This window comes from Nomascus leucogenys, chromosome 10, assembly GCF_006542625.1.
Source record: "Nomascus leucogenys isolate Asia chromosome 10, Asia_NLE_v1, whole genome shotgun sequence".
Lineage (NCBI taxonomy): Eukaryota > Metazoa > Chordata > Mammalia > Primates > Hylobatidae > Nomascus > Nomascus leucogenys.
This window is the reverse complement of record NC_044390.1, coordinates 79196177-79214527: the sequence shown is the minus strand read 5'-3', so window position 1 is coordinate 79214527 and position 18351 is coordinate 79196177. Positions and strand designations below refer to the sequence as shown.

Below are 18351 nucleotides of genomic sequence, written 5' to 3'. Positions count from 1 at the left end.
TCCAGATTCTTAGGTATTTACAGTCTTGAATCTACTTTAAAATTTTTTTTGCTACTATCACTTAACATCGTGTTGCCTCTCTTTGAAATAACTTTCTTACCTCCCTCATCGATCTAAGTTTTACTCAAATGGTGCCTTTAACAAAGCCTGTCTTGATTTTAACTCTTCCTCACTGGGGATTTTATGCTCCTCTGAACTTCTGTAGGACATTGTATGTAACCATATGGTAGTGTTTTTTTTTTTTTTTTTTTTTTTTTTCAGTTTGTTTTGAGATGGAGTCTCGCTCTATTGCCCAGGCTGGAGTGTAATGGCACAATCTTGGCTCACTGCAACATCCTCCTCCCAGGTTCAAACGATTCTCCTGTCTCAGCCGCCCGAGTAGCTGTGATTACAGGCATGTGCCACTATGCCTGGCTAATTTTTGTGTTTTTTTTTTGAGACAAAGTCTCGCTCTCTCGCCAGACTGGAGTGCAATGGCACAATCTTGGCTCACTGCAACCTCCGCCTCCTGGGTTCAAGTGATTCTCCTGCCTCAGCCTCCCAGGTAGCTAGGACTACAGGCGCCCACCACCACACCCGGCTAATTTTTTGTATTTTTAGCAGAGACAGGGTTTCACCATGTTGGCCAGGATGGTCTCGATCTCTTGACCTTGTGATCCACCCACCTCGGCCTCCCAAAGTGCTGGGATTACAGGGTGAGCCACTGCACCCGGCCTAATTTTTGTATTTTTGGTAGAGATGGGGTTTCACCATGTTAGGCTGGTCTCACACTCCTGACCTCAGGTGATCTGTCTGCCTTGGCCTGCCAAAATGCTGGGATTACAGGCATGAGCCACTGCGCCTGGCCAGTAATACTTCTTACACTATACTGTACCAGGGATGAGAGTGAAATCCTTGTCATCAGAGAACTTGTTATTTGAGCCCCTAAATTCATGAGGCTGCATAGGGCAGCAAAAGTCATTTTAACATGAAAACATTAATGAACTGATCATGTAGTAATTTGATCCCCACACAGGTAGCCTTTCTTACTGATGCCTAGCATCTGTTCTCACCAATAGTGACTATGGCTTTGCTAGTCTCTTATATTAATATTTTGAGCAAGATATGTGGCCATATGATAATAGTAACAACTGACAGTTGATTATTAGGCATGTGAAAGTACTTTACACAAGTTAAACATTTTATTTTATTTTATTTTATTTTATCTTACTTTATTTTTTTGAGATTGAGTCTCACTCTGTTGCCTGGGCTGGAGTGCATTGGTGTGATTTTGGCTCACTGCAACCTCTGCATCCCAAGTTCAAGCGATTCTCCTGCCTCAGCCTCCTGACTAGCTGGGATTACAGGTGCACACCACCACGCCTGGCTAATTTTTGTATTTTTAGTAGAGACATGGTTTTACCATGTTGGTCAGGTTGGTCTTGAACTCCTGACCTCGTGATCCGCCCGCCTCAGCCTCCCAAAGTGCTGGGATTTCAGGCGTGAGTCACCACACCCGGCCAATTTAAGCATTTTAATAATACAGTTATTGTCACAGTTTTATAGGTGAGAGAAGTGGAGGGCAGAGAGAAAAAAGGTAAATTGTCCAAAATCCTGCAGTGCAGACAAATACATGGGAATCATTTGCAAAATGAAATTGTAGATCTTGTGAAGATGCAGGGCTTCTTGAAGTCAGTGAAAGGGATGTTGAAGTACTCCAGTCACAGTCATAATCATTGTTCAAGGTGCACCTGCCAGAACTTAGAAATCAGTAGAAAGTTGATGAGGGCATTTAAAGAGATTGATTTGAATTCAAAAGGATTGAGTGCTTTAGGAAGTTGATGCTCTCAAATATTTTTTCTGAAAGGCTATTTTTTTAGTTTGAGACAGGGTTTCACACTCTCATCCAGGCTGGAGTGCAGTAGCACCATAGTAGCTCTCTGTAGCCTCAACCTCCTGGGCTCAAGGGATCCTCCCACTTCAGCCTCCTGGGTAACTGGGAGTATAGGCACATGCCACCATGCCTGGCTAGTTTTTGTATTATTTATTTAGTTAATTTTAAATTTTTTTAAATTTATTTTTTATTTATTATTAAATTTTATTTTTATTTTGAGATGGAGTCTTAACTCCGTCCCAGGCTGGAGTGCAATGGTGCGATCTCGGCTCATTGCAACCTCTGTCTCCTGGGTTCAAGCAATTCTCCTGCCTCAGCCTCCTGAGTAGCTGGAATTATAGGCACCTGCCACCACGCCCGGCTAATTTTTGTATTTTTAGTAGAGAAGAGGTTTTACCATGTTGGCCAGATTGGTCTCGAATTCCTGACCTGAGGTGATCTGCTTCCCTGGCCTCCCAAAGTGCTGGGATTACAGGTGTGAGCCACTGTGCCCAGCCAATTTTTGTATTTTTTGTATAGTTGGGGTTTTGCCATGTTTCCCAGGCTGGTCTCAAAGTCCTGGGCTCAAGCCATCTCCCTGCCTTGTCCTCCCAAAGTGCTGGGATTACAGGCATGAGCTACTGTGCCCGGCCTATCTTTCTTTTCTTTTGGAAAACAGCATATAGAATATTACCTTAAAATCTTACTGCATGGTGCTTTCATTTTTGCTATTGTTACTGACTGTCAAAGTAACTTGTATAAATTTTGGAAAGCAGTTTACTTAAAATCTCACTTTTTTTGGACCTCAAAAGCACTCATCACTTTTGCATTTTTTTTTTTTCCTTTTCTATTCTTGAGACAAAGCTGCACTCTGCTGCCAAGGTTGGAGTGCAGTGGCATGATCACAGCTCACTGCAGCCTCAACCTCCTAGGCTGAAGCAATCCTCCCAACCGCAGCCTCCTGAGTAGCTGGAACCATAGGCAGTGTGCACCACCACATCTGGCTAATTTTTTCAAAAATGTTTTTAGTAGAGACGAGGTCTAGCTATGTTGTTCAGGCTGGTCTCAAACTTGTGGGCTCAAGTGATCCTCCCACCTCAACTTTCCAAAGTGCTGGGAGTATAGGCATGATCTACCATGTCCAGCTAACATTTTTGTTTGTTTTCTTCTTCTCTCTCTCTTTGTGCATATTTTAAGAGTTGAGATCAACTCTTTGTACTAACTTGAATTTTCTGTGTGTGTGTTTTACTGAACATTCTTGCACAAACATTTTCCTTTGTAATTAAAAACTCTCCATTAATGTCAAGTAGTTATATGACGTTTCCATGTGTCAAAGTTACCGTAATTTACCTACTCATCCTCCCATCGTTACATCACTAGATAGTACGATAACTATTTTTGTATATAAAGCTTTATCTGTGTTTCATAGTATTTTCTTTAGATGGATCCTAAAGAATAAGTTACTTAATCTTGAAGACTAGAGATACATGTACCTTTTGAAATTTCATAGACCCCAAAAAAAGTATCATTTTAATTTGATTATTAGTGAGTAAATATTTTCAAACATCCTATTTGCCATTCTGTTAGTAGAGTTACATATGGAAGAAAAATGATGTCTATAGAGAACATCTGTCTGGTGTTTTATAGAGGAAATCCTGCAGGGTCAAGGTGCTGAGCTCCAGTTTTCCTTCAAAGTCCATCTCTTCCCAGAATCTGAGATTCTATGAGATTCTATAACTTCCCCCCACAAGACCTGGCCACTTAAAATCTGCATCATTTTTGCTGTGGGCATGTTTAAGAATAGACTTAACTATTGAAGGACTCTCTGTTTAGGGGAAATTCTCTATTTTGGTTATAGGTGTATATCTAAAATTTGTTCTCTGTCATTTAACTTCATTTATAGAGGGGGTTGATGATGTCAATAAGGTTTTGTTTTTTGTTTTTGGGAAGCTTTCATTTGCTGTCAAGATCAGTGGATAATGCTGTATTTTGGTTCTAGGTGATGAGACTGCTGTGTGGCAGGCCCTGACTTTGCTGGAAGAGGGATTAACCCATAGCCCTTCCAATGCTCAGTTCAAATTGCTGCTTGTTCGAATCTACTGTATGCTGGGTGCATTTGAACCAGTGGTGGATCTTTACTCCAGCCTTGATGCTAAGCATATCCAGCATGATACCATTGGGTTGGTAGTATATACTCTGAATAATGAGCAGCCAGCTATACCAGTGTGGGGTACACAGGACTCTAACTTAGATTTTAAAGTTGATCCTGACATTAAGCCTTTTTGATTAAATAATAACCTGTTATGATCCATTGCAAAGCAGAAAGATTTTTATATCTCCCAGCATTTTGTGGTAATTTGAAAATTTGTACAATTTAGAAATGTAAGAGAGTTTTCCCCAGAGATAGCAAACGTCTATATACTTTGAACCCTTACTCTTAGCACACATTATTTTGAAGTGTTCATTTCCACTTTGCAGTTGAAGTTGACACGTGTACTTTATTGACCTCAACAAAGTTTGAATTTGTATTTTGGACTTGTATTTAGACTACTCTTTATTATTATGCTATTATCACTTAATGGCATTTTCTCTGTTGTCTGTGGTGCTGTTTTAGGAAGACAGCATTATGTTCTCTTAGAACTTTTATGTGCCATTAATCATCAGAGTGTAAGAAAGCCTAGTATAAAACTTTAGGTCTCCCACAAAACTGAGTTAACTTTTGGCTCTTTTTTTTTTTTATTTTTTTAAATTTTAACTGGTGAATTAGATCATTTCTGTGGGAGTATGTTTTAGTGTTTTCTTATGCCTAGCTATTTTTTTGCCAAGTAATTTGAAGCGTAATATTTGTTACTTGAGCTAGGTAAGTAAGTATAACATGTCTTTTTTTTCCTTCTTTCCTTCTGATCTAGTTATCTTTTGACCCGATATGCTGAATCTCTAGGTCAGTATGCTGCTGCGTCCCAATCCTGTAACTTCGCACTCAGGTTTTTTCACTCCAACCAGAAAGATGTAAGTGAAAAACTATTTTTTAACCGTGATCTTGCCTGCTGACTGCACGCTATTGAGCGCGTCACGTCATGTCACAAGTACACATGTTAAGGTGCACCATGCTGAACTAGCAAGTGCCCTTAGACCACAGCTTACCGTCCAAGGCTGGTAGGGAGAGGTAGAGAGTTATTTGTGTTTGTTAGAATGGGTGTGTTTAATAGAATCCTTGGAAAGTTGCATTTAAAAACTGGTATTTACTGACTAGGAAGTGTTAGTCCTCTTAGACCTGGCTTTTGATCTCTAAGAGACTTTTCCAAGGGTATAAGAAACAGCCCATAAGCGTTCATAGCCTGGGATGCCATATAACATTCTGCAATAGCAGCTGCTCTCTGTTACTTTTATTTAACTCTGAAATGTATGTCCATTGTGCTCTTTGCCAAAGGTGAATGTACTTGTATTTTCTTAGAAAATTAAAAGGCATTCCAAGAAACTTAGATGAATAATATGTTTTTTTAAAGTAGCAATAAATAAAATAGAGCTTCTCTGTGCCATAATGAAAGGATGGGATTTGCACCATATTTTTCACTGCAAGCAGACTTGGGCTCTACTTGTTGGTTAAGCAGAAGTTTTTGTAGGAAAACCATATGGTCTGTACTCAGTTGACCAATTGTGAAAAACTGCCCAACAATGAATGTGGAGAAAAGGAATGTCTCCAGGGTGGTCACTGCCTACTTGGTTTTCACAGACTTCCAAGCCTCATCGCCTGAAGTTGTCTGTGCCAGCTATCTGCCCATAGCTTTCCATTCTCATGGTCTACCAGCAATTAAGGAACTAGCAAGGAAGCTAGTTTCTGGGGTTCTTCTTGGCAAACACTCATGAGGATTTTTTTTCAACCCTTTTGTTTTACTGTAGCAGGATGACTAATCTATCTTCCATCTAATTCTTTAAGGGGTTATTGTATTAAATAGAAGCATTTCTGAACATGGGATATAGGTTTGTTCTCAGTTTATGATAATTACGTTCTGACAAGTGTCAGGGAATGGCCTAGAGGGCTGGAGTAGCAAAGGACAGCTCTGAGCAGGTGGAAAGCAGCCTCTTGTGCTTAGATAATGAGCTGTGTACCATTAGTTGGTTCTTAGTCCTGTATCCCCTCCCCAAAGTGGCCCCGTTACCTCTGCAGTGATTGATATCTCCGTTCAGACCTCATTTTGTGGCACAGCCTCTGATCAGGGAGAGAGGAAAATGAGTATCAGCATCTGAGCATGTTACTCAGAAGGTGTGCTGGCCTGGCTTAGAGGTCAGAAGGTCATCCCTATGATGTTGAGTTTCTAAAATCCAACATGGATGAGCTATAAACCTATGAATTTTCATTGTGTGTTCAAGTATCTGTACTTGCCCTCCTGTTTTCAAGAAGTTTCACTAGCTCAAAAAAAAAAATCAAAAGGATTGATTTCCTCATCTCATTATTTATGGCCTCATTTCTGTATTTGTAAGAGAGATGAAAGAAACATTTGATTTACTGCAGATTCCTTTTCAAAGGTTTGTTTCTCAAATAGCTTTGAGGTAGTGGGAGTAAATCAGGGATTAATTCCAGCCCAGTGGCTGGTTTTCCTCTAGCTTTCAATCATCCAGCATTCTAGAAGAACTGTATTACTCATGAAGATGTGGTCAGTAAAGACACATTACTTTATATATATCAGAATTAGGCTTTAATTTTTTCTTCCCACAAATATTGTGTCTGAAGAGTTGTTTTGAAAGAAAACTCTAAAAATAAAATTGCAAAAGTATTGTAATATAGGCAAAGGAGACCCCTAGGAGCAATTTGAGGGGATGTGTCATCCTCAGAGTTTTTTTTTGTATCTTTGTTTGATGTTTTGCTGATGGTTGTGTGTGGCAAAAGTGACTAATTCATCTGAATGTATGTGATGTTGAACCTGATAAAATTATAGCATTTTATCGATCAGAGACGAGGACACTTGAAATATATTTTGATTACTGCTAAGAAGATAGAGCTTATTTAATCTGCTGACAGGAGATAATCTTGAGGCGTCCTAGAGGCAAAAGAAAAATACAGTACAGGCTGGGCACAGTGGCTCACGCCTATAATCCAAGCACTGGGAGGCTGAGGTGGGTGGATCACCTGAGGTCAGGAGTTCAAGACCAGCCTGGCCAACGTGGTGAAACCCCATCTCTACTAAAAATACAAAAATTAGCTGGGCATGGTGGCAGGTGCCTGTAATCCCAGCTACTCGGCAGGCTGAGGCAGGAGAATTGCTTGACCTGGGAGGTGGAGGTTGCAGTGAGCTGATTGTACCATTATACTCCAGCCTGGGTGACGAGAGACTCTGTCCCCCCACCAAAAAAGAAAAATACGGTACAGCTAGGAACATGTAGCTTGCCTTAATGTTGAGTGCCAGATGGAGACTGTGGTGTGAACTGTTTCCTAAAGAAATCTAAGGCTAAGAAAGATTATGGTTGTAGTGTCTTACTGTGTGTGTTCAACCTTGTGCTTAGAGTATCAGAAATATCTCTCTTCAAATCCAGAGCTCTATACTCTGCATCTTTTATTCTTGGTAGTTTTTGGGATCCCCGGATGCTTTTTCCTTGGATGACTGATGCATTTCAATTCCCACCTAGCTCTTTGACAGGACACTTTTACTTAAATGGAAAATCTAGTGTTTTGCTTAGTAATGTTTTGTGCTATGGGACTGAAAGTTGTATTTGGAAGGTCTGCATAGGGATTTTCTTTCTATAAAGGTTATTTTCTGTTGTCATCTTACTTTGGAATAGATTTTTAAAAATATGAAAATAAGCACCAGATTTTCATATCTTTAAAAGTCACTTATATGTTTTTACTTCTTTAAAATTTCCCTTTAAAATCAAAAATTATCTGGGTGTGTTGGCGAGTGCCTGTAATTCCAGCTACTTGAGAGGCTGAGTCAGGAGACTTGCTTGAATCTGGGAGGTGGAGGTTGCAGTGAGCTGAGATCATGCCACTGCACTCCAGCTGTCACTCTTGGGTGACAGAGTGAGACTGTCTCAAAAAAAAAAAAAGTAAATAAAAGAAAATAAAATCTCTAGGTATTCACAAAGACCATTATTCAGGGGTTTTATGTCCATATATTTCACTAATTTTTACAGTGACCAGGGTTCATTTCAGGAATCCATTCGGGATCTAAATAGCCTCATTGGTGCATAAATGAGTAGAAATAGGTACGGACAACATACTTTGTTATTCAAAAGTCTTTAAAGTGCCTGTGGCTTTCAGTTTTGCCTGCAGTTCCAGTAAAGGGTTGTTTCTTCACATAGTACTACTTCCACAGCCTTGGTCCTACTGGTTGCATCCCAGGCCCTTGTCTAGCTCTGCAGTGGTACTTTACTGCAGTGTTACAGAAGGACTATCTAAAAAAGATAAGCCAGAGAACTGTGACTACCTTCTTAGTTTGTTAAAGACTATACTCTCTTTGTTGCCCCTTATTTTTCTCTTTGAAAAGCTATTGCCTTTTTTTTTTTTTTTAAATAAAGTGGTGTTCCACGGACCACTTAGAAATTAAAACTGCCTCTACACTTGGTAAGGCTGGGTTCCCTCCTTAAATCATAGCATACTTTGGAACTGTAATTATAACTTTGATTGGAATTACTAAAGTCATACTTTCTTTTTGATTAATTGCTGAATCATGTGTTCCTAACCAGCTGTTTTTTTTCCCCCAGCTGTAAGTTCCTATTACAAGGGCTGATAGTAAACCTTGCTGTGTTTTCTAAGCCAAGGGGCCATAGGATAGGCATATGTGTTTAGAGTATCCTGGCCTCCTCTTGATAGGGTGTATCACTGTCCTTTAATCAAGCTAGAAGGTAATACTCGAGCTTTTTCAGGTAGTCCTTCTTGAAACCTGCAGGATCACAAGTAATCTTTTTAATTTTCTTGTGTCCGTCCGTCTTTAATTTCTCCAGATACTGCAGGCAAACAGCTCGCCGAGGTGTCCCATGGGGGTTTAAAAGCCGCATCGAATGCAGTTGAATTAGCGCCCGTGGCGCAATCCCGCGGCCTGAAATGAACCCTGCAAGGCTGTATATCAGAGGGTATGTTGTTGACTATTGGCCTATTTTCCTACTGGGCAAATTATTCAGACGTAATGGAGATGGGGGCAGAGCTGATTAACTGAGGCTGTGTAAAAAGACTGTTTTTTCTAGAAAGGATCTTTTTTGGGGGCAGACATCAGCTTTGAGCATAATGGTTTCCTTGGCCCAAAGGGGTAATCTCCTGTCTTCTGATCCTGATGGCATAGTCCCACACCCATGAAATGTTCTTCCCTGAGATTTTCTTCTATTGTGCCAGAATTTCTGCTTAGAATTCTTTATCTTGCCTCTGTTCTGTAATGTTTGATCTCTGTATATGTATTAAGCTACAATTAAAGCACATATGGTGAATGTTCCCTTCACATACTTGTTTAAGGAAATTTCCAGCAGAGGTCTTACGTAATGTAGATGGACAAGAAACTTGGTTCTTGAAGTCTTTGTCCTCAGAATAGATTATGACATGAATTTTTATAGGTCTTTTGTTTGGTGTCTTACTTCTATCCTGACGTAATGCTCATATGCCCTGTGTTTCTAATACAGTATTCAGAAATAAGCAAAACCAAAGAGCAGCCTGTTTTTTTCTAAAGGAGAGTGGTTTTTATTTGGGGGGGGGGGCAGGAGGTTCTATTATTCTGGTGCTTTTGGAACCTTTGTATGAAACACAGTTTACCTTAGATGCAGAAAAACATGGAGTAACATCCCTTCCAGAATGGCACTAACCAAATTTTTGACTGATGTGGCAAAACAAAACCTCAGTTCCTATTGAATTGAAAGATATGACTGCCAAGAGAAGGCTTATGTGATGGTGGCAGAAGCTGGTTATTACAATTAGTAATATTAGTAAAGGAGACATTTGTTTAAAGTATAAGAAGGAAGAAAAACATTTTAAAAAGCTAATATTCTACTTGGTGACCAAGACCTTTAAAGATTAGATATAAAACTTAATTTTCGTTTGAGTGTTTTGTTTTGGCTGGCAAGGTTTGCTTACATTGCCTGACTTGTGAATTATTTATACCAAGGTGATGTCTTTCCTTCTCAGACCTCAGAATATATTATTCAAGCTTACAAATATGGTGCATTTGAGAAGATCCCAGAGTTTATCGCTTTTAGGAACAGGCTGAATAATTCTCTTCATTTTGCACAAGTCCGTACTGAACGGATGCTGTTAGACCTTCTACTTGAAGCAAATATGTAAGTATTGCATGAGAGCTATAAAGGAACTAAGGGATTAGATCAGTTGTTAAGAGCCGTTAATGGGCTCATGGGTGTTATTAGCAGGCTTAAGGTAAAATAGGCAGAAAAAAGGGAGAGAGACAGTGGGGAAACAGAACTTGGTACATGTCATGGGGAATGATAGAGTACTGCCAGCAACATCTTGGGACCATTACAGAAGCCATTTAGGTCATGGTCATCAACCCCCGGTCCATATTGTGCTTACAAAGGTTCCTCCTCCCCTACAAATCAAGAGATTTCGGGAATTAATGCTGATCCCCTTTGTTTTGTGTGGGCTTGCCATGTAGCAAGCCAGTTTGATCTGCGCTTGGTTCTATTTCACCTTATATGAGCCCTTCCTTCCTCTTTCCCTTCCTGTCTAGTAAAACAGGAAGTCCTGATTAATAATATTTTCTGGCTATTTTACTATTAAAATAATATGTGGATTTTTCTTTATCACAGATCCACCAGTTTAGCAGAAAGTATAAAGTCAATGAACCTTAGGCCAGAAGAAGATGACATTCCATGGGAAGATTTGCGAGACAACAGAGACTTAAATGTCTTTTTCAGCTGGGATCCAAAAGACAGGTAACTGGAATTTAACCTTAAGCAATTTTTAAAGTTTTTGTTTTGTTTTGTTTTGTTTTGTTTTGTTTTGTTTTGTTTTAAAGAGCCCAAGATCATAGCTCACTGCAGCTTCGAACTCCTGGGTGAAGCAATTTATTTTTTAAGAATTAGGTTGGGTTGGGCATAGTGGCTCAGGCCTGTAATTGCAGCACTTTGGGAGGCCGAGGCCGGTGGATCACTTGAGGTCCAGAGTTCAAGACCATCCTGGCCAGCATGGTGAAACCCTATCTCTACTAAAAATACAAAAATTAGCTGGGCGTGGTGGCGTGTGCCTGTAATCACAGCTATTCGGGAGGCTGAGGCAGGAGAATTGTTTGACCCCGGGGAGCGGAGGTTGCAGTGAGCTGATATCACACCATTGCACTCCAGCCTGGGCAACAAGAGCAAAACTCCATCTCAGAAAAAAAAAAAAGAATTAGGATGAATCTAAAATTAAAAAAAACAAACTTCACTTTACACAAATATGAAATAAGATATGTTTGTTGTAGGGATCAGAAAATATAGGTAAGCCAAATGAATAAAGTGTAGCTCACCCCTATGCTGGGACTGCCGGTTAATCTGAAAGTTAGATCTCCTTCACAGCATATATGAGAATTCCAGATGGATTAAAGACTATATGCTAAATTCTAGATTCCTTAGAAATTCTAGAAGAAAATATAGAAAATATTTTTAAATAGGTGAGGAAAGCCTTTCCTAGCATTATACCAAATCTGGAAACATAAAGGATTTAACTTCTGTAAATAGAAATAATAAATTTGTTAAGTTCTAAAGGTTTGTAGTAAATTTCTTCATACAAATATCCTTCATATGTAGAGAGAACTCTTAAAAAGTCAATAAGAAAATAAGAAATTGGGCAAAGGGCTTAACCAGAAGTTCAAAGAAACACATCTTACAGCAATAAAGATTTTGTTTCTAGCAAAAAAGATGAATACTTGTGGTCAGCAAGGCTGTATGGTAAATACTTATTATGCATTTACACAGGGATAAATTTTATACAATCTTCCTATAGGGAATTGTAGTGATATGTATCAAGATTTAAAATGCCACATACCATTTAATTTGGCAGATCTGCTTCTAGGAAAGTAGAACCTAAGGAAATAAATGCAGAAACATGCTAAGAAGTGTATATGAGCTAGTTCTGAAAATTCCGTGATTTGTGGGTTGCCAAGGCCACATTCAGTGATTTAGGATTGAGTCCCAGCAGGATTCACAGGGCTGAGCATATAGTTAGTTGCACTCAACGGCTAAGGTTTATTACAGTGAAAGGACACATGACAGAATCCGGAAGGGAAAAAGGAACAGGCAGAGTCTGGAGAACTCAGACTTCCAGTGCTTTCTCCCTCCTCTGAGGGGAAACACTGAGTATGCTCCTTTCTCCAGCAGGGAAAAATGCAGTAACACAGGTGGAATGTTCCTGCCCAGGGAAACCCAGTAGAGACTTGGTGCTTAAGGTTTCATTGTTATGTGGGTACACTCTGTCTATCCTGAGTGGAAAGAAAGCAGGTGTTCACCATAAACAACATGGTTTATATAAACAATCTAGGCACAGCGAGCCACTCTTATCATTTTAGGGAACAGTTGGAGTGCAAAGTTCCCAGACATCAGCCAAGGGCCAACCTTGCAAGTAGGACTTTCTAACGATAATAGCTGTAGGCCTGCTATGTTAACTCTTTTCTACACATACTGTCATAAAAAGATGAAGTTTGCAAAATAATGTAATTACTGTAACCAATTTGTTTAGACTTAAGTTGTATACATACTATTTTTAGTTACTTTTTTTTTAGATTTAGATGGAGCCTCTGTTGCATACTGTAACCAATTTGTTTAAAATTATTTAGTTGTGTAAGTATTATTTTTAGTTACTTTTTATTTTTGAGACCTAGTCTGTCTCTGTCGCCCAGGCTAGAGTGCAGTGGCATGATCTCGGCTCACTGCAACCCCCACCTCCTGCGTTCAAGGGATTCTCCTGCCTCAGCCCCCCAAGTAGCTGGGATTACAGGTCCCTGCCACCACACCCGGCTAATTTTTGTATTTTTAGTAGAGACGGGGTTTTGCCATGTTGGCCAGGCTGATCTCAAACTCCTGACCTCAGTTGATCCCCCCATCTGGGCCACTCAAAGTGCTGGGATTACAGGTGTGAGCTATCGCACCCAGCCCCTATTTGTGTGTGTGTGTGTGTGTGATGGAGTCTCACTCTGTCATCCAGGCTGGAGTGCGGTGGCACAATCTCGGCTCACTGCAACCTCCGCCTCCCGGGTTCAATCAATTCTCCTGCGTTAGCCTCAGCTGGGACTACAGGTGTGTGCCACCACAACCGGCTAATTTTTTTTGTATTTTTAATAGAGACGGGATTTTACCGTGTTAGCCAGGATGGTCTCAATCTCCTGACCTCATGATCTGCCTGCCTCAGCCTCCCAAAGTGCTGGGATTACAGGCGTTAGCCACTGCGTCCGGCCACAGCCCCTATTTTTAGTTAGATTTTTATACATCCACATTACAAAAGTCTAAAAAGATCTATACCAAACTTGATAATACTGTGGGTATTGGTTATCAGGGCACCTTTTCTACCTTTTACATTTTTCTATCATTTGAATTTTTTATGTTATGTATTATTATTTTTATTAGAGACAGGATCTTACCCAGGCTGGAGTACAGTGGAGTGACCATATCTCACTGCAGCCTTGAACTCTTGGGCTCAAGCAATCCTCCAATCTCAGCCTCCCTAGTAGCTGGGACTACAGGTGTGTGCCACCACGTCCAGCCAATTTTTTGTATTTTTTTTTTTCAGAGACTGGGTCTTGCTATGTTTACCAGGCTGTTCTCCAACTCCTGGCCTCAAGCAATCCCTCACCTCAGCTTCCCAAAGTGCTGGGATTACAGGTGTGAGCCACCACACCTGTCCTCATGTATTATTTTTATAATCAGAGAACAAAGTGTCACTTATAAGGAAAATGACCTGTTTTTTGTTTTTGTTTTTGAGATGGAGTCTTGCTCTGTCGCCCAGGCTGGAGTGCAGTGGTGCAATCTTGGCTCACTGCAAGCTCCGCTTCCCTGGTTCATGCCATTCTCCTGTCTTAGCCTCCCGAGTAGCTGGGACTACAGGCGCCCACCACCACGCCTGGCTAATTTTTTGTATTTTTAGTAGAGATGGGATTTCACCGTATTAGTCAGGATGGTCTCGATCTCCTGACCTTGTGATCTGCCCACCTCAGCCTTCCAAAGTGCTGGGATAACAGGCATGAGCCACCGTGCCCAGCCGAAAATGACCTGTTAAATAGGTTATCACTCCCATTTTATTGATAGTGAAATGGGATTTGAGAACGTTTTGGCTTGTCTTAGGTCATTCAGCTAGTAAATGAAAGCTGGAACCATTCAAAGGCATCTTAACCAGTAAAAGTTAACTTTAAAAGATTTGAGGCCTTTAATCCATCTTGAATTAATTTTTGTATAAGGTGTAAGGAAGGGATCCAGTTTCAGCTTTCTACATATGGCTAGCCAGTTTTCCCAGCACCATTTATTAAATAGAGAATCCTTTCCCCATTTCTTGTTTTTGTCAGGTTTGTCAAAGATCAGATAGTTGTAGATATGCGGCATTATTTCTGAGGGCTCTGTTCCGTTCCATTGATCTATGCTAAAACCATTAAAATCCTACAAGAAAACCTAGGCAATACCATTCAGGACATAGGCGTGGGCAAGGACTTCATGTCTAAAACACCAAAAGCAATGGCAACAAAAGCCAAAATTGACAAATGGGATCTAATTAAACTAAAGAGCTTCTGCACAGCAAAAGAAACTACCATCAGAGTGAACAGGCAACCTACAGAATGGGAGAAAATTTTTGCAACCTACTCATCTGACAAAGGGCTAATATCCAGAATCTACAATGAACTCAAACAAATTTACAAGAAAAAAAAAAACAACCCCATCAAAAAGTGGGCAAAGGACATGAACAGACACTTCTCAAAAGAAGACATTTATGCAGCCAAAAAACACATGAAAAAATGCTCATCATCACTGGCCATCAGAGAAATGCAAATCAAAACCACAGTGAGATACCATCTCACACCAGTTAGAATGGCCATCATTAAAAAGTCAGGAAATAACGGGTGCTGGAGAGGATGTGTAGAAATAGGAACACTTTTACACTGTTGGTGGGACTGTAAACTAGTTCAACCATTGTGGAAGTCAGTGTGGCAATTCCTCAGGGATCTCGAACTAGAAATACCATTTGACCCAGCCCTCCCATTACTGGGTATATACCCAAAGGACTATAAATCATGCTGCTATAAAGACACATGCACACGTATGTTTATTGCGGCACTATTCACAATAACAAAGAGTTGGAACCAACCCAAATGTCCAACAACGATAGACTGGATTAAGAAAATATGGCACATATACACCATGGAATATTATGCAGCCATAAAAAATGATGAGTTCATGTCCTTTGTAGGGACATGGATGAAACTGGAAACCATCATTCTCAGTAAACTATCGCAAGGACAAAAAACCAAACATCGCATGTTCTCACTCATAGGTGGGAATTGAACAATGAGTACTCATGGACACAGGAAGGGGAACATCACACATCGGGGACTGTTGTGGGGTGGGGGGAGGGGGGAGGGACAGCATTAGGAGATATACCTAATGCTAAATGACGAGTTAATGGGTGCAGCAAAACAACATGGCACATGGATACATATGTAACAAACCTGCATATTGTGCACATGTACCCTAAAACCTAAAGTATAATTAAAAAAAAAAAAAAAAAAAGATTTGAGGCCAGTCGCGGTGGCTGACGCCTGTAATCCCAGCACTTTGGGAGGCTGAGGCAGGCAGATCATGAGGTCAGGAGATCAAGACCATCCTGGCTAACACGGTGAAACCCCCGTCTCTACTAAAAATACAAAAAAAAAAAAATTAGCCGGGTGTGGTGGCAGGCACCTGTAGTCCCAGCTACTTGGGAGGCTGAGGCAGGAGAATGGCATGAACCCGGGAAGCAGAGCTTGCAGTGAGCAGAGATAGTGCCACTGCACTCCAGCCTGGGCAACAGAGCAAGACTCTGTCTCAAAAAACAAACAAACAAACAAACAAAAAAAAGATTTGAAAGCAATGGATTAAATAAGTTAGATAATTTGAGGATGTTTCTGTTTAAGGGATGTTTCTGAAGAACATAAGAAACTTTCCTTAGAGGAGGAGACCTTGTGGTTAAGAATCCGATCCTTAACATTGAGGCTGATCAGTGGACTTCCAAGTCTCAACCACCCTGTGGAGCCAAAGAACTCGGAGAAGACTGCCGAGAATGGGGTATCCTCCCGGATTGATATTCTTCGTTTGCTCCTTCAACAGCTGGAGGCAACCCTGGAGACAGGAAAGCGATTTATTGAGAAGGATATTCAGGTACCATCAATACGTATTTACCATCAAAGTTGCAATAATTATATTTATGACTGTTTTATAAACAGGAATTTGGGGTGGGTGAGTAGTAAGGAATTGTTTTGTCCCAGTTTATAGCTTCAGCAAGAGAAAGAGGAATATTTTAGACTCAGAGGGAATTGCAGAGGCTTCCTCAATATCCAGACTAGTGAGGGAGAAAGCAAAATAACTTTTTGTGATGGTAAGTTTTTAATAGCTAGCAACAAATTAATATAAATGTTCTGTTTTTACTGTAATGATTCAGTTATTAGTTTGCTGATTAGTGGTTTTTAGCTGAACCACTGAGACAGGTTTTTATCCACTAGTTACCTGATTTTCTTATTTCGTATGCATTTTAATGGATTTAAAAGAGCATTATTTTTCTCCCTTTTTTCCAGTATCCTTTCCTTGGTCCTGTACCTACCAGAATGGGTGGATTCTTTAATTCTGGCTGTTCTCAGTGCCAGATAAGCTCTTTTTATCTTGTCAATGATATTTATGAGCTGGATACCAGTGGTTTAGGTAAGTGTACACTGTGTGTTTAGAGGGTCTTTGTCATAGAAAATGTAGTACACATAATGAAATGTCTATAACCTCACATTTGGAAAATTTTAGAGTACATGGAAGCTGGAAGCTGTTCTGGAAATGTCTGGTATAGTATATGAGAGGGTACAGTCATAGGTTACAAAGTAATGTTTTAGAAGCTTAAGTCCATTCCATATTTAAAATCACTTGTTAGGTCCGAAAGTTGAAGAAATTCTTCATTTGTTGAAAGGCTGTTGGATTTTTTAAAATGAAGCAGTAGGCTGGGCGCAGTGGCTCACGCCTGTAATCCCAGCACTTTGGGTGGCCAAGGCGGGCGGATCACCTGAGGTCAGGAGTTCGAGACCAGCCTGGCCAACATGGCAGAAGTCTGTGTCTACTAAAAATACAAAAATTAGCCAGGCAAGGTGGCGGGCGCCTGTAGTCTCAGCTACTCCGGAGGTTGAGGCAGGAGAATCGCGTGAACCTGGGAGGCAGAGGTTGCAGTGAGCCGAGATGGCACCACTGCACTCCAGCCTGGACGATAGAGTGAGACTTTGTCTCAAAAAAAAAAAAAAAAAAAAAAAAAAAAAGAAGAAGCACTAAACTTTGTAGAGAAGAGATTTTTTTTGTAAGCTCTCAGTGAAAATCACAGATACTCCATAGACCTTTTCCTTTTATTTATTTTTTAAATCATAAGGTTAGTAGATCCTACCATTTAGAGTGTTTGAAGCACATAGATTTTAAGCCCTCTTAAGGAATTTTAGGTAGTACCTTTGGCAGAAAGGTAATTAGTGCCTTTCTTTTTATTCTTCCTTTTCCTTTCATTATCTTTTTCTTTTTGTCTCAAAATAATGAAAAATACATAAGGGTCTGTAGAGAAAAGAAAATGTCCTTGCCCATGAACTTCTTGCAGGTATTTATCTTGCTTCTTTATCTTACTAAAAATAGAATTGAAAGTTTTTCATTTTTTGTTTTTCAATTTTAGAGGATACAATGGAGATTCAGGAACGAATAGAAAATAGTTTTAAGTCTTTACTAGACCAGTTAAAAGGTAAGTTTTCCTACTGTGGATTCCTGTATTTGTATCTGGTTGTATGGCAATAGCTTGGAAGTTCTTTCCCCCATTCCCAAGCCCAATCACCCAGAGATAAGTAAGTAGTGTTAATACTTTGGAGTCAATACTCCTAGATGCCACCTAAACACATATGTGTGTGAATGAAAATACAGATAAAAAGTAATTTTTAAACATAGGAGATGGTGTAATCCATGCTTTTTTGACTATAATTTTTTTGTTATTTTGGATACCTTTCCATGTCAGTTATATATACCCTATTTATTTTCAAAACTGCATAATATTCTATAGTATTGTATTAACATTTTTTATGTTCTCTCAATTGGTGACATACTATGTATATGAGTTATTTCTTCTACCGATGCTGAAATGAATATCTTGGGACAAATTGTTAGGGTATTATTTGAGTCCTTCCTTGGGATTAAATTCCCAAGAATTTAATAGAATTATTAAATTGTTAAATTCCCAATAATTTAATAGAATTGTTGAAGGCCACATATATGCATCTTGTATCTATAAGAGTCTTTCAGGCCGGGCATGGTGGCTCACGCCTGTAATCCCAGCACTTTGGGAGGCTGAGGCA

At 39.9% G+C, this 18351-nt stretch overlaps 1 protein-coding gene across 2 annotated transcripts in view; it reads left to right on the top strand.

Moving 5' to 3' along the window:
* The window catches only part of NAA25 (N(alpha)-acetyltransferase 25, NatB auxiliary subunit), an 83786-nt gene that overhangs the window by 50422 nt on the left and 15013 nt on the right, over positions 1-18351 (top strand). For both annotated transcript variants that reach the window (XM_003274408.3, XM_030821418.1), the window contains 7 exons: positions 3852-4032; positions 4762-4861; positions 9957-10108; positions 10592-10717; positions 15913-16156; positions 16570-16693; positions 17682-17747. In XM_003274408.3, the coding sequence (XP_003274456.1) occupies positions 3852-4032; positions 4762-4861; positions 9957-10108; positions 10592-10717; positions 15913-16156; positions 16570-16693; positions 17682-17747 (993 nt within the window). The remainder of the gene's footprint in view (positions 1-3851; positions 4033-4761; positions 4862-9956; positions 10109-10591; positions 10718-15912; positions 16157-16569; positions 16694-17681; positions 17748-18351) is intronic.